Source organism: Podarcis cretensis (assembly GCF_951804945.1).
Source record: "Podarcis cretensis genome assembly, chromosome: 4".
NCBI lineage: Eukaryota > Metazoa > Chordata > Lepidosauria > Squamata > Lacertidae > Podarcis > Podarcis cretensis.
In genome coordinates this window covers 20,067,515-20,083,859 of record NC_137173.1, presented here as the reverse complement: position 1 = coordinate 20,083,859, position 16,345 = coordinate 20,067,515, and the positions used below count along the sequence as shown (strand labels likewise).

Below are 16,345 nucleotides of genomic sequence, written 5' to 3'. Positions count from 1 at the left end.
ACGGTGTCATGATAAGTGGCAGAGGAATGTCACATTTTCTACCACTTGCAGTGCTGCTTGAACTCTTTCTGAAAAACACATTAGACAAAACGCTAACACAAACACAACTAGAAACAATGTCTTGGATCCCTGCATTCCCAGGAGCAGAAGTCTGCTCATAGGAGTCTCCTACTGGTGGAAGCAGGGAGAGGAAGAAGATGGCTTTTGTCAATTCCCTCTTCCTTCTGCACACCCTAATAGAAGAGTTTGGATTTGGATTTGATATCCCGCTTTATCACTACCCTAAGGAGTCTCAAAGCGGCCAACAATCTCCTTTCCCTTCCTCCTCTCACAACAAACACTCTGTGAGGTGAGTGAGGCTGAGAGACTTCAGAGAAGTGTGACTAGCCCAAGGTCACCCAGCAGCTGCATGCGGAGGAGCGGGGAAGCGAACCCAGTTCACCAGATTACGAGTCTACCACTCTTAACCACTACACCACACTGGCCTGGGGGTAGGAGGAGCATTGAGGTAGCTCTGGGGACAGTAGAGGGAGGTGGAATAGATCGAAATCACCTTCTTTCAATCAGCAGGAGTCCTTTAATAATAAAATCTCACAGGTGGAACAGCTTTGCCATCCCAATTGGATTTAACTACCACACCACCCTGGCTACCATTAAACTTTTTTAAAGCCCCTATCTTGAGACCACCTTCTGAGTCCCTTCTCCCAATGCCACGTCCCTTCAGAGACAATGTGGACGTTAACAATCACTTTATGCAGTTGTTCACTTCATTTGAACTGTACTTTTTAGAATTGTGATCTTCAGGTGGCGCTGTGGGTAAAATCTCAGCGCCTAGGACTTGCCGATTGCATGGTCGGCGGTTCGAATCCCCGCGGTGGGGTGCGCCCCCGTTGCTCGGTCCCAGCGCCTGCCAACCTAGCAGTTCGAAAGCACCCCCGGGTGCAAGTAGATAAATAGGGACCGCTTACTAGTGGGAAGGTAAACGGCATTTCCGTGTGCCGCTCTGGCTCGCCAGAGCAGCTTCGTCACGCTGGCCACGTGACCCGGAATTGTCTGAGGACAGCGCTGGCTCCCGGCCTCTAGAGTGAGATGAGCGCACAACCCTAGAGTCTGTCAAGACTGGCCCGTACAGGCAGGGGTACCTTTACCTTTACCTTTAAGCAGCTCCATAAATCAGTTCTGGTGAAGTGTGGCATATAAATATTTTACATTAAATAATTACATCAATAACCAGCACCTAAGAGATCTGAACAAGATCCTCCCACATCATATCTTGTTACTCCTTTGTGCCTTGCTATACAATGAGCATTTTATGGAATAAATGTCTATCTGTTCCCTAGATTATGGTGTACAAGTTTCTAGCTTTATTCAAAGACAGCCCTGCTGCTGCTGGGAGATCACTAAAGTAGATTTACAACTACTTTGGATGCATGCTGTAGTCTGGCCAGGAGGGCTCTGTCTAATCCCCCTTCAAGATTGCACACCTTGCTATGTTTCCCATGTTTTTTCATCTCTTACTATGGATGATGCTTAAATAAGGTCATGCCCAGATTCTTTGAGCATACTTCTGCCTCTCTAACAACCATATTTGGACTGGGTGGTGATTCCTTAGGTATGCCAAATAATTTCTTCCCCCTATATGCCAAACTCCTTTACTTATTCCAAAACTGATTTTGTGGAGACCCTCCTTCTTTAGAAAAGCAAAACTGTACATAATTCTTTGCTTCTTTGGCGATACCTTTTCCCTGCATGACAGCCTGTCTTTAGCAATATGGTGAACAATTACATTTCCAATCTCTTCATTAATTTCGTATATTTATTAGATTTTCAGAGCTTAAATCTGGATTGATAACTACAGGAAGATGGTGTCAGTTCTTGTTAGTAACAGAGATGAGTTCCTTCTTTCGTTTTTCAATCCTTAGAGAAGAGCTGTTTGGACACTTTTAATGGCACTGTGGAAGGCCTCATGTCTGAAGAAAGACGTGTGCCCTGGCAGCAAATGAGCCTTATAGGAGATAAGAAGCAGGAAGAAAAGTGGTGACTTTTTGGAAGGGAACTGCACCTGTGTTTCTTTCCATTTCCCCACCCTGCTTGCCTTTCCCCAGCAATCCTGTATTTGTTGTCTGTTTCTCCCCATGCCACTTCCCTGCAAAAATGTGCCCAGAGTGGCTTACGGCCTATCAAATTAGCAATAGCAATATGAACGTATTAGAAGTGTCACATCCCAGATGATGCACTTGTCTGGATAATTTGGATCTGGGGCTCAATCTGCAAACATCCTGGGACTCCACCCTGTCATTCAGCTGGAGTAATGCAAACACTCCCATCCTGGCTCGCAACTGGAAGGGCTTTCTTTAAACCCACTATTAGGGTGAGGCGATTGAACAATCTAACATGTACAAGGGATTTGTGGGTTTTGAGTGCAATAGAGAGATTCTTGTGAAAGCAAGCTGTTCACTTGGAGCTGTCTGTGGTCCTGTAACTTCTGACCTGCCTGACCACCTTGAAGCCCAGTGGGATTTGACATCAGACCTGAACACGATGAATGTCTTTCTTTCAAATATTCTGCTTCCGGCATCAGCCAGAAGCGATTAAATTTGAGGATCGTTACAGAACACGGCAGGAAAGTGATGAAATGAATCTCCCCTTTCCTAGCTTTAAAAAAAAAAATTTTTTTTAACAATTGCCAAGCAGAAAGTGTTGTTCTCCAAGACAAATACATGCACAGATGTTAAGTCTTGTATACAGTCATCCACATGGCATCAAAACAAACTTGGAGATTTGATTAAGATCACTACTACAGTGTATACTTATGAATCAAATCAATAATAATAATTTGTTGTCCTTGTTTCAACTATTTACTTGTGTTTTTACTTTGTAGTTTTAGTGTTGAGACAAAAAGTAAAAACACAAGTAGCCCTGAGATCTTGTGAGGAAAGGCGGTGTTTAAATCTAATTAATAATAATAATATACTTCAGAATGAAGCATTAAGATTATTTTTCCGTAGTGGCTGCTGTGACTCAGTATGCTACTTTGATTGTGGTGTATTGCTGTAACATAGAGTGAAAAATAGAATATTAAAATGATATTTATTATTAATGACAGCTATTATTTATTAAAGCTATATGTTGCCTCACACTTCCTTTAGGCATCTATATTGAGGATTTGACAGTATGCAGATTTATTTAAATTTAAACCATTAATAGGCGGATGATTAATCTTTCCCAATTTTGTAATTGCTTGACAACCCTAATTAAACCCTTGATACTGCAAGACTGAGATGTTTGAAATATGGGAATAGATTTGGACTTGTAACATATTTATTTCACAGGAAATCTAACTGAAATTATCAAATGACTTGACTATCAGTAAAATTTATTTCTGCTTTTAAAATAACAAACCCTTATTATTTATGTTCCTGAGGATGTGGAACTTTGGGAAAAATACTTGGTTTCGTTTTTATGGGCAAATCTTAGAAGAAACCATTTTATGGTTTGTAAATAAATGTGAGCATGAGATCACTGGACTGTGCCAGAAAGAGAAAAAGCTCTGCATAACTGCAGTGTAGTGGAGCATCGCAGACTCCAAAGCTGGTTTTATTTGATATTATTTCAGGGTTCTTAGCTGTTGCTGCTTTTTCTACTGGTTCAGTGGCCTTAATTTTGTTGTTTTACTGCTTTTTTGGAGTTGCTTTTTGGTGTTTCTGTGTTGAAATCCTTGGATGCTGAATTGGCATTCCTGTGCAAGAATGAAAATAAATTGAATTCAGTGCCCCCTACCATTTGGTTGAGGTCCTTTTATTCTCCAGTCATCGCCAATCTATACACCCCAGGTTTGTCTCTTATTTGCTTAGGAGATTTGGACAACAGATAGTGAATTCTATCAGATTTTATCCAGGGTGTGCATGTGTGTGTGTGTGTGTATTTGGTGGTGGTGGGTATTGGTGTCTTTATTGTTGAAAAGCCTTTGCAATCTCTCTGAAGGTCTTTCAGGGTTTTTCTTTAAAAGCAAGCAGCATTGTTCGGTTTAATGGTTTTACTTCTACCGAGGATTTTCTGCAGAGTGCTTTGGCAGGAAAGTGTTTTGAAAGGCTGTCTTGCAAGTATACTTTACGCTGCATACATTGTGGTATTAGAAAGATTCGGGGAGTGATAGCAGGTGAAGTAGCACCCTTAGTGACCCAAGTGTGCTGAGTCATGAGAGAAATCGATGGTTCTCACCGTGTGAAAAGAGGCCTCTCATGCAAACAGATGTTAAGATAAGCACATGTGTCCTTCCCAGTCCTGAGGGAAGCATAAGGGCACCCTTGGGGAGTTGGTGGAGACCCAGTGGGGCCAACCACTGATGCCTGTCATGGGGATCCCCAAATCAATGGAAGATATCGCAGAATATAGCTAGAGAGGACCCAGCAAAGGGCACATTGCTACATGCCCCGTGCTCAGTCAGAATCTGGTTCTGCTTCTTAGCCTGCCAGCCCCATTTTGGCACAGTCTGACCCCATCTTTTGGTAATCCTCACAGAACTCTAGCCCACTGGTTGTCATTAATTTGATTTTGAATTGATTTTAAAATGAATTGATTTTAGAATGCTGTGTTAATTTTATTTTTGTTAGCCGCTCTGAGCCCGGCTTCAGCTGGGGAGGGCGGGATATCAATAAAATTGTTGTTGTTGTTGTTGTTGTTGTTGTTGTTATATTGAGAGCATCAAAAGCAAGTCCTTTCAAACTTACTCAGGTGATCCACAGAATTGATGACTTCTTCTTCTTCTTCTTCTTCTTCTTCTTCTTCTTCTTCTTCTTCTTCTCTTCCTCTTTTCTGCTGGGTTATTGGGAAGGAGGAAGTTTTATGATTTCATGCATCTAATTTTAGTTCCCATTTTATAAACTGTGCTGCTTTGAAGTCTAAGTCTATATCCAAAGATAGCAGGGCTAAGGCAGAATTTGGAGAAAGGGCTTGACCTGTAACTGCAGATTATAATGGTGAATACATGATTCTTCAAAAGTTTTTAACGTTCCCACCAAACATGAATAAATGAACCAATGAATCCAAGAACTGTTTTTTTAAAACAACAACAACAACATTTTTTATTGGTTTATAAATAAATACAATAACCATTAAGCACTTATCCAGCAGTACAGCCAATGGTCTTGGATTGAATTCTCTGCTAGTGGGTTTTGTAAGGCGCCGCTCTGGAATCTGCTACCTGCCACTTGTTGGTAAACGTTTTAACTGTGTGTTTTCATCTGATGCAGACAGGTCTTGCTCAGTTTGAAAACTGGTTGATGGCTGAGGTCAACTATGCCTCTGCAACTAGAAAAGTCCTAAGCCTAAAAAAGAAAAACAGAATAATAATATGAAGTGTTTAATAGGTATTATCAGCTGGGCATGGAACTAAGATTTGGAACAGTTTCCTATGAGTGCCCAGTGGGGGTGGTTCAAAGCACAGACAAAAGTCTCAGAAACCTTTCACCGGTGACCTGGCTTGGTTATTGTCATAGGCTGGACCCAACCAATTGATGCTTTTGAATTATGGTGCTGGAGGAGACTCTTGAGAGTCCCATGGACTGCAAGGAGATCAAACCTCTCCATTCTTAAGGAAATCAGCCCTGAATGCTCACTGGAAGGACAGATCCTGAAGCTGAGGCTCCAATACTTTGGCCACCTCATGAGAAGAGAAGACTCCCTGGAAAAGACCCTGATGTTGGGAAAGATGGAGGGCACAAGGAGAAGGGGACGACAGAGGACGAGATGGTTGGATAGTGTTCTCGAAGCTACGAACATGAGTTTGACCAAACTGCGAGAGGCAGTGGAAGAGAAGTGCCTGGCGTGCTCTGCTCCATGGGATCATGAAGAGTTGGACACGACTAAACAACAACAACAACAACAACAAAGACCCAACCTCTAGCTGTGGTTCTGCTTCTTTCCCATTTCATGAACTGTCTTGCTTTTATTAGCCTTACATAAGCTACTCTGGGGAGCTTTTTTTGGGCTGAGGAGAAGGATGAAAAAAGCTTCACATAACCAAATCTCAGCATTATCTCAACATTTGACCCAACACAGGCGAGTCATTGAGGGTAAAGTGAAACAGGATAATTTAGATGTTGCATGGATTCCAGTTATATCAATAAATGTCATGGTTCTACTGGACCACCAGCGTACCAAACAGCACTCGAGTAATGAGGATAACAACAATACTGTAGAACTCTTTTTATGTTTATTGACAAGTTATTTCATTCAGCAGACATGTTGCTCTTTTCATACATTTTTTTGTTGTGGTGGTTTTATATGCACATTTGTTTTTTGGAATCTTCTAATGTACTTCTACCAAAAACAACAACAACAAAATTGTCTTTAAAAAACAAAAGCCAATTTCAGTTATTGTTTCAGATGATCAAGTTGCTATGAGTTTTGCCAAATGCAATGCAAAGGATACATTTGATTTGCTTGTAATTTGTGATGACTTATGCAAAGGAGAGAGAAGGGGAGCAAGTGAAGCTATATGGATTTGGTCTTAATTCAGATTGGGGATGAGGATGGAAGAGCAGGTGTGAGTTGAGATTAACTACTGTTATGCTGCTGGGATAAAGGTAAGGCCAGTGGAAACGTTTCTGACAGATTATAGCTTATCGTGGTGAAGTAACTTTTCAAATGCCATCGGCCCTGCTCTTCCGCATTGGAATTTCCTTCCTTAAATGTTTCTGAGGATCTGGAAGTGAAAGCGCCGTTGGTGCTGAGTGAGGTTCTTTGAGAATAAACAGAGAACAAGCAGAGAGTGAGAAGACAGCTGATTTTCTTACAAATTTCCTGTTTTCTCTGAGCTGGATGAAATCATGAGGTGGGTGGGGTGACATTGGCCCATGTCTACTCACAAAGCAGGGTGTACCCATTTCTTCTATCATTTGGAGAGCAGGTTGTTTAAATTATAGTTCCCAAAATGCATATGATTAACCCACACTGCATTAGTGAGATGTCGAAGCTTCTTCATGAGGTTAACTGGAGCAACAAACATGTTGGAGCTGTTGTAATGCAGTGGTATACAGGGAATCACTTGTTGCACAGTTATATTTTGTGCATTGGCGCCCAAACACAGCGATGAGCAACCCGACAAAACAATACGGGTGTTATGTAATGATCAATCTGCTGGTTGCTGGGACCTATCCTCTGCAACCAGGACAGCTCTGTAACACTGGCACTTAAGTTGGGAAGGTTAGCGTAGAGATGGTGCCTTCTTGCACAAGGGGGAAGCAGGGAAGGAGAAGGAAGGAGAAGGGCCCATAGCTTAGAGGTAGAGCATCTGCTTTGCATGCAGAAGGTCCCAGTTTCAATCCCTGGCATCTCCAGGTAGGACTGTGAGGTTCTGTCCGGAACCCTATCACTACACTGCCAATCACAGCTAGATAGACCCCAATGGTCCATCTATATAACGCGGCTTTCTGTGAGTTCCTATGAATGTGCCATGCCACTTAGCTGTCCATTGTACCCATTTTTGCTATTTTATTATAGTTGTTAGCCATATTGAGTGCTACTTTCACCTGTTCTTTCCACAGTTTGTTTTAAATGTTAAGTTAATTTGGTTCTGTCGGTCTATAACTGGAGGTAAGGCTCAAAGCAGGGGTGGGGAAGCCATAGGTGGCAAGCCTGCTCATTTGGCTTGTGAAGCCATTTTCATAACCTCCACCATTCCTCTGATGAAAATCAGGGCACGTGTGTTTTGGAGCCACGCTCTTGTTGGAGCCAGCTGACACACATGAAAGCACAGCACCACTCTAAGTGTCTGCTGCAAGTGTTGGCTTATCTTCTTCCCCGAGCACAGTGTTAGTGGAGGGGGAAAATGGGACATTCTGGTATCAAATCAGAAGCCAGAACGGCTTCTGCAATTCCAGGATTGTCCTGGGAAAATCGGGACACTTGAAGGCTATGCATTTTGTCCAAGCTGCACCCACCTACCCCACACCTGATGCCAGGTAAAGCTGGGGCTTGGATGAAAGGGTCTTTGCAGAAACCACTGACTAGCTTATTAGTAGTGCCTGTAAAGCCCCTTGCACACAGATTCTGAAGCACTGACAGCTGATAATTGGTGCTTGGGAAGCATTGTGCAAAGGGGCTTTGCAAGTGCTTTGCTGATTTCAACCTGCACAGGCAAAAATAGGTCACTTGGCATCACTTGGGTTGTCCCCATCTGTCTATCAAATTCAGCCCATGGATGTGAGTGGAGATAAGGATTCCTCAGCCTTGGCTCAAAGAACCTTCCCTTACACAGGTCTAAGAAATGCGTTAAAAAGAAAGCAAAGCGAAGCTGAAGACTTAATTATTTCTCTCTTTCCCTACAGTAGAGGCGCTGAGAACAGACATGCCCTCCGACAGCAGACTATTGTCCGAGAGAAAGGCAGGAGGCTTGCCAATCGTGGACCGGCATATATGTTTAATGACCACTCAACCAGCCTTTCTCTTGAAGAGGAGCGTTTTTTGGAAGCGGCAGAATATGGCAACATTCCTGTGGTCCGCAAGATGCTGGAGGAATGTACCTCGCTCAATGTGAACTGCGTGGACTACATGGGGCAGAATGCTCTGCAGCTCGCCGTTGCGAACGAACACCTGGAAATCACTGAGCTCTTGCTTAATAAGGAGAACCTGTCAAGGGTTGGGGACGCCCTGCTCCTGGCTATTAGCAAAGGTTATGTCCGGATAGTAGAAGCCATCTTGGGTCACCCTGCGTTCGCCGAAGGCAAGAGGCTGGCCACAAGCCCCAGCCAATCAGAGGTGCAGCATGATGACTTTTATGCCTACGACGAGGACGGCACCCGCTTCTCTCACGACGTGACCCCCATCATCCTAGCTGCTCACTGCCACGAGTACGAAATCGTGCACACCTTGCTGAGGAAAGGCGCTCGCATCGAGAGGCCTCACGACTACTTCTGCAAATGCAGCAAATGCAACGAGAAGCAAAAGCACGATTCCTTCAGCCATTCCAGGTCCAGGATCAATGCCTACAAAGGTTTGGCCAGCCCTGCTTACCTTTCCTTGTCTAGTGAGGACCCCGTAATGATTGCCTTAGAACTAAGCAATGAGCTGGCTGTGCTTGCTAACATTGAAAAAGAATTCAAGGTAAGTTGTTTTGGGTTTTTTTTCTCCTGGGGTTAGGGGTTAGTTTTATAACAGGAGGCCACTGCTGGATCAAGCCAAAGAGCCATCTACTTTAGCCTCCTGTTTCCATTGGTTAATGTAAAAACATAAGAAGATTCTGATGGTTCTGGGCAATGCCCCATCTGGTCAACCACCGTGAGGAACCTGCAAGTAGGACCCAAACACAAGAACACTCTTCCCTTCTGCCAGGATTTTTTTTTTTTTTGAGGGGGTATGTGGCTACTGCCGTCTCTGCTGCCACTCCCACCCCGCCAGAGGCATTCTGGTGCCACCCGCCAAAGCTGGTCTACTACAAAGTGCTTATTTTTTCCTCCTTTCAATGACACATGGGCCACTCTAGCCATGTGACTTTGTGGTAGAGAAGGACTTTCCGCTATAGCCGTATCCTCCAAATGTCTCTAGGAAGTCCACAAATATGGATGGAAGTTTTGTCTCCCCAGTGTCTGGCATTCTGAGGTATACTGCTCCCCAGAGCATGTGTGTGGGGGGGTCAATTTAGTTATGAACATGTGGAGCTGTCATTGTTTGGCCACAGGCTAAGAAGCCAAGCACAGCTAAGGATGTTATTGATTACTCAGCCTGCAGTGGAAAAAATATATATTGTCATGCCAGTTTAAGGGGAATCTAATGAACCACCTTTAGATCACTTTCACATTGCCAAAGATGAGGACAAAAGAGGGCGCCAGTTTGCACAAAACATGTGCATGCTAATTTGCATGTACAGGTGCAAATTTATAAGTAATTACTTTAATTTTAACCATGCATCTCACCATAGTGGGGGAGACTGCAGCCTGGTGACCTATGTGACTGCTTGGTTTGCTGCTGTGCAGGTGATCACTGCTGATTGGGAAAATGCAAGCCCCACCTCCCTCTCCTCCTCCTAAAATGGACTTGGAGCAGGCAGGACTTGTGCCAGTCACCTTTGAATAAAGCTAGATGGGTCACTAGTTAATGTTATGCTTGTTGCTTATTTAAAAAAATGGCCGATTTCTGTGGCTTCTTTTCCTTCACAGAATGATTACAAAAAATTGTCTATGCAGTGCAAAGACTTTGTGGTTGGACTTCTTGATTTATGCAGAAACACAGAAGAAGTAGAAGCTATTCTAAACGGAGATGTTGAGCTGCACCACGGGGAGCACGGACGCCCTAGCCTTAGCCGCCTAAAACTTGCCATAAAGTATGAAGTCAAAAAGGTAAGCTCTGGTTTAAGCAGCTGATTGAGTCAGAGATGTTTCCATTAATTTCCTTCCCATTTATCTTCCTATCCAAGTACCAAGTATCCAAATAACGCACAGAGTTCCATGAACATTTATCCTTGTCCCAATGAATCAGCATGTGAAGATAAACCTTCCTGAACTCTCTGGATAATTTGGAAGTGCTTTTGACATTCAGTTTAGCATTTATATATCCTGCAATACATAAGCGGAAACCTACAGGACATACAGCCCACATGCAGTACATGTTTCAGGGCTATAGCTAAGTGGTAGAGCACATGTTTTACACCCAGCAAATCCCAGGTTCAATCCCTGATATCTCCAGGTAGGACTGGGAAAGATCCCTTTCTGAAACTTTGGAGAGCCACTTCCAGTCCGACGGAGCAGTGTTGTGACTTGGTGCAAGGCGGCTTAAAGGCAAATATCAATAATTGGAACTAGTCCTAGATTCTAACAGACTGCCACTGAAGTCCTTTCAAAATTGGCATGTTCTGCATAAACCTGGGCCACACCAATCAAAATTATAATATAGCCCAATTGCATTACAGTCCCTCCCCCCAAAAAAAACCCAATTTCAATGAAATGGAAGCCTTTGAAGGTGTGGAGAGGTCCATGTGAGTATCAACTACATGGGTGGGGGACACCCAACTTTGGAGAAAGTTGCTCTATAGCTTCCACGAGGTGCCTGCTGTGCAGATTTTATTTAAATGTAGCTAAAGTGCACCTCACATTTTCAGAGGCACAGGGCCTCTCCTACAAAATGCTGTGATCCAATAAAAGGGGATGGATGCTACCACTGTGCCGAGATTGAAAAATTTCCCAGAGGCATCTTTCAAGCCATGTCTGAACACAATTTACACCATCTGCTTGACCCAACCTGGCAGTTTTTATTTGTAGTAAGAATCTTCTGGGGAAACCTGGAGGGAAAAAACATTTTAAAGGATGAAATTGCAGAAAACGTAAAACCCAGTGTGTTGTCTTGACAAGGAAACTTCCTGCCTTATATAGGCATGTATTGCACACAGAAGCTTCTTTCATCCACAACGCAGCTCTTCCCTTTGTGATAATCACATGAAGATTACCTGCATTGTTTCTGTTTTAATACCTCCGCTAGCGGCTAATTATGAAATGAGTGGTGGTAATGTTCTCTTGTACTCCTTTCCTTTGTCGTTTAGTTTGTAGCACATCCAAACTGCCAGCAGCAGCTCCTCTCTATCTGGTATGAGAATCTGTCAGGTTTACGACAACAGACGATGGCGGTGAAGTTTTTAGTGGTTCTTGCTGTTGCTGTTGGGCTGCCATTCCTGTCGATGGCTTATTGGATTGCTCCATGCAGTAAGGTACTAGTTGGTGCAAGGTTGCATCAGCCTTTTAAAACAGTTTCTGTACTTCGTTTGCATGCAGATTTGAAAGTGGGCTAAAGTGAAGCATGCACAATAAATAAGAGAGGCACTTAGCAATGCTTTAGTAGCAAGTTATTTATTGTAATGGTGTGAAGGCAGGATCACACACCTTGTTCTCAATAAAAAGCAGCGAAAGCATTATGTTCAACTTAATTTGCTTTTCATTTGTGAAGGTGGCAGGAATGGGGGAGAAAACAGTGGCTGAAAGGCATCATTTATGTCTTTTGTGTTCGTGCCTGTGCTGTTTGTTAGCAACACACATGCATATAATCTCTCTCTCTCTCTCTCTCTCTCTCTCTCTCTCTCTCTCTCTCTGTGTGTGTGTGTGTGTGTGTGTGTATTTTATCATTTGAAGCCTTAAGCCTTTTAAACTAGTGTACTGGTACTGAAAATGGGACAGCTTGAAGCTAACGAAAAATCTGATTGCGTAATGAAATACCAACATCCAATATCAACATTACATTATGAAATATCAACAGCAATGACAGCATTAACACAAAACAAGACGCCATGCTGGTGCTGCAGTCCAGTTACACGAGCAGAGTAGCTAAATGTTTACATTGCTGTGCAATTGCCTTTAAACTGAAGACCCAGGGGAGCAGACCCAGGGCACTAAGAAGACAAAGAGATTTGTGACATGTTTTTCAATGGCCCAGTACACACGTAACACTTAGCCAAACTATGGCTGAGCACAAATGAGCAAGTGCCCACAGACTGAAAAACATGGCTACTTTGCTGCTGGCTGGAGCTAAGTCATGGGTTGGCTTAGTGTTATGTCCAAACCCAGGCTCCCTAAGACAAACCATGAGTGCCAAACCAAACCTTGTGGTTTGTCTAGAATAAAACAAGCCACTAGCCTGGGTTCAGAAGCAATGCTGAACCAAATCATGGCTTAGCGCTGTGCAGCATGGCGGCAGCAGTGCTGGGTGGAGCTAAACGGCTGTGATTTTTACTCCATGCACTTGCTCGTTTATGTCACAGCTTGGCTTAGCATTGCTTGTGGACCAGGCCATTGTGGCAGAAATGTTCCCAGGCAACTGAAACTCTGGAGAGCCACTGCTAGCCATACTGGCTTTTTTTTTTTACTGCTGCTTATTGCATCCCACATCTGTCTTCTGCCCGCTCTGACCTGCTTTCCTGGCACCTTCAAGCGACGCTATTTCCCAGCCTCATCCTCACTTGTGAATGCAGGCAGGTAATCAATTTGAAAGGACACTGCCAAGGTATTTTATTTATCATTTACAAAGTGTGTTTTAATCATTGCTGTCTTTAACCATCCCCTTGGAAGCTTTAAAAAGGAGCTTGTCAGTATAAACAACAAGCTTTATTAGGGGGAATGAATAGTCATTTAGCCTCTGAAGGGACTGACAGACTGTTTTGCAAAAGAAAAACAAAACTATTTTTAGGCTGCTGCCCTAAACAAACTTACTGGAGCATTAGTCTCAATGAATTAGACTTGCTTCTGAGTTAAAGTGCGTGTTGCTACTTATTTATTTGGTTGGAGGATGAGGGTGGAATGAAGATTTCCTAAAGAATTTAGCAGACTAGTGTGCCCAGCATTTGGCTTTACCAACCTTTATTAATATTAGATTCAGCCATACTTAACTTTTTGTAAACAGTTTATTTATCTTTGGCCATTTTCCACTGGCCTTTCACTCCTTCCTAGCTTAAACATGCTTAAGGAAAGAAAGAAAGTAGTTCGAGACTCTTCATAATGGTGCCTATTAAATAGTTGCTGGAAAAATAAAAAATTGGGAGTATTTGTGGTTGACTCTGTTTTGAAAAATGAAAACCATTTAACCTCCCTTTACATATAAACCATAGTTATTGCAAATACAGTTTCTCTCATTCAGTGAGATATTATGTTTGCTTTCTTCTCTTCCCAAACCTTTTCCCATGAGCTGTGAGCAGCCAACTCACCACATCCTGGAAAGTTTCTCCGCACACATCCTGCCTGACGCTTTTGACGTCTTGTGTTCCAACCTGTCATGCACCCCTTTCACTGTGTAAACTGACCAGAGCCTGCATGCCTCTCAAATTAATCTGGCTCTGGAGTGCTGACTATGAAAGTATTTTTAAACCTATGGGAAATTCCAATGCCTACTATTTCTAACAGTCTCTAATTTCAGTCTAATAGTTATATTTACAGTGGTACCTCGGGTTAAGTACTTAATTCGTTCCGGAGGTCCATACTTAACCTGAAACTGTTCTTAACCTGAAGCACCACTTTAGCTAATGGGGCCTCCTGCTGCCACCGCGCCACCAAAGCCCGATTACTGTTCTTATCCTGAAGCAAAGTTCTTAACCTGAAGCACAATTTCTGGCTTAGTGGGGTGTGTAACCTGAAGCGTATGTAACCTGAAGCATATGTAACCCGAGGTACCACTGTATTCGCTTTCTAAAAGATAATTTGCTACCCTCCTATAGAACTGAGCAAACAGGGTGGTTCAAGTTTTCCATAGGCCTTACACAGAATCCTGGATCTTCCCCATCTTTTCCACATTTTTTGGTGGCTAGGGGAACAATTTCTAAACCTGCAATCCTATGCACACTTACTTGGGATTTGCTTCCATTGAATAGGTTTGGCAAGAGAAGGGAGACAGTCACAGATGCACTCAGAATACTGAGTTGACCCTCTAATCCTTGGGTGAGAAGTCTTCTTCAGGCTGAAGGCTGCTTTACCTGCTAGAAAGCTGGCAGGAGCCATATTTGAATAGTGGGCAGGGCCACATTCAACCGCACACCTGACTGACACACCCTTAACATACAGGGACATACACCATCATACACAGCCAAGTATATGCACAGAACTATTTCCCATAGAAAGAGGCATAGATTTAATTCCTATTAATTCCATTTAAATTTCATCATACATTTTCCCTGTAGAATTTGCAAAAAAGTTCATAAGCTAATAGCCATTGATATAGCCTTATTGTCCATGAATTTGTCTAATCCTATTCTTTTTTTCTTTTTACATTTTCCAAATTTCTATACACATCTTACAGTTTTTTGTTTTTGTTTTTGTTTTGCTATATCCAGCTTTGACAAAGTAATAATAAATAAATAAAAAATTTGAATAAAAATGTGAATCCCACCCCCCATGACTATTCCATTGTAACTATCCAACCTCCCAGAATTTCAAAACCTCTTGTGATGGTTTGACCCCTTTCCGTTTTAACAGTACAAATTCTACAAACACCTTCCATATCTCCTCAAAATAATTTCTCCTGCATACCCCATCTCTCTCTTTTTTTTAAATCAATTTTTATTAAAATTTTTAAACATAAATGCAAATATAATAAACAATGTAACATATATTATAACATAATTTCTTAACTTCTTTGGACTCCCTCACGTCTTCCGCTCCCACTTGCATCTTTGTCAATTCTTCCCCGCAATTTATCATCCTGTTTACATTCTTATATCTCATTCATTTAGAATATAATCTAATGGTTCTCCCAAGGGTTTAAAGTTTTCCCTCAATCTCACTTATCATCCTAATTGCATCTAATTTAGTGGTGGTTGATTATTTATGATCTAGCCTCCATCTTAACATTCAACCAAATTACAATGCTTTTTTAAATAAGTCTTAAATTTCTTCCAATCTTCTTCAACCTTCTCTTCTCCCAGGTCTCGGACTCTGCCGGTCATCTCGGCCAGTTCCATATAGTCTATCAGTTGCATCTGCCACTCTTCCAGTGTGGTGCATACCCCATCTCACCTTAATAGCACATGTTAATTAATCATCTAATCCCATTCTAAAGCTGCCCAAGTTTCTGGTCATTGCTGTATCTTGTGGAAGTGAATGCCACAGTTTAAATATGCACTGTGTTAAGAAATATTACTTTTTGTCTGTCCTGAAGCTTCTAGCATCCAGCTTTATGAATGACCCTGGGTTCTAGTATCATGAAAAAGGGAGAAAAGTATCTCTCTATCTGCTTCCATGCACAATTTTTATACATCTCTATCTTCTTCCCTTTTACTTGCTTTCTCCCCCAAACCAAAAAGCCCCTAGCCCCAAACGTTTTAACCTGTACTCACAGAGATGTTGTTGTAGCCCATTGAATAATTTTGCTGCCCTTTTATTAGCCTTTCCCAGCTCTACCATATACTTTTTAACGTGAGGCAACCAGATCTCCGGAATTCCAAGTATGGCCTCGCCTTAGATACATAAAACAACTTTATGTTTTGGTAGTTTTGTTTTCAATCCCTTTCCTTACAAACCTAGCGTGGAGTTTGACCTTTCCACGGCTGACGCACACCGGCTCGACATTTTCGCTCGGCTATCCATCCCGACCCCAAGTCTCTGCCACTTCAGACTCCATTAGCATACATTTGGAGTTAGGACCTTTTTGCTGTTTGGTGAATCACTTCACACTTGCTCACGGTGATCTGCATTTGTCATTTTTAAGCCATGCCCTGACACCCTTATTACCCAAGAAGCTGTCTGCCTTCAGTTCCCCAGAGCCTGGCAGGGAGCTGTAATCTCTGAAAAGACTGGGATGTATAGCTCTTCTCAGAAAGCTCTTCCCCCTTCCTGGACATCTGCCGCATCCCAATGGGCATCAGGTCCTACTCTGGCTC

The 16,345-nt window shown here is 42.6% G+C and overlaps 1 protein-coding gene across 1 annotated transcript in view; it reads left to right on the top strand.

Annotated features, from left to right (window-relative positions):
• The window catches only part of TRPC6 (transient receptor potential cation channel subfamily C member 6), a 71,262-nt gene that overhangs the window by 38,160 nt on the left and 16,757 nt on the right, over positions 1 to 16,345 (top strand). The window contains exons 2-4 of the mRNA XM_079973543.1: positions 8,331 to 9,105; positions 10,158 to 10,337; positions 11,534 to 11,698. Coding sequence (XP_079829669.1) covers positions 8,331 to 9,105; positions 10,158 to 10,337; positions 11,534 to 11,698 — 1,120 coding nt within the window. The remainder of the gene's footprint in view (positions 1 to 8,330; positions 9,106 to 10,157; positions 10,338 to 11,533; positions 11,699 to 16,345) is intronic.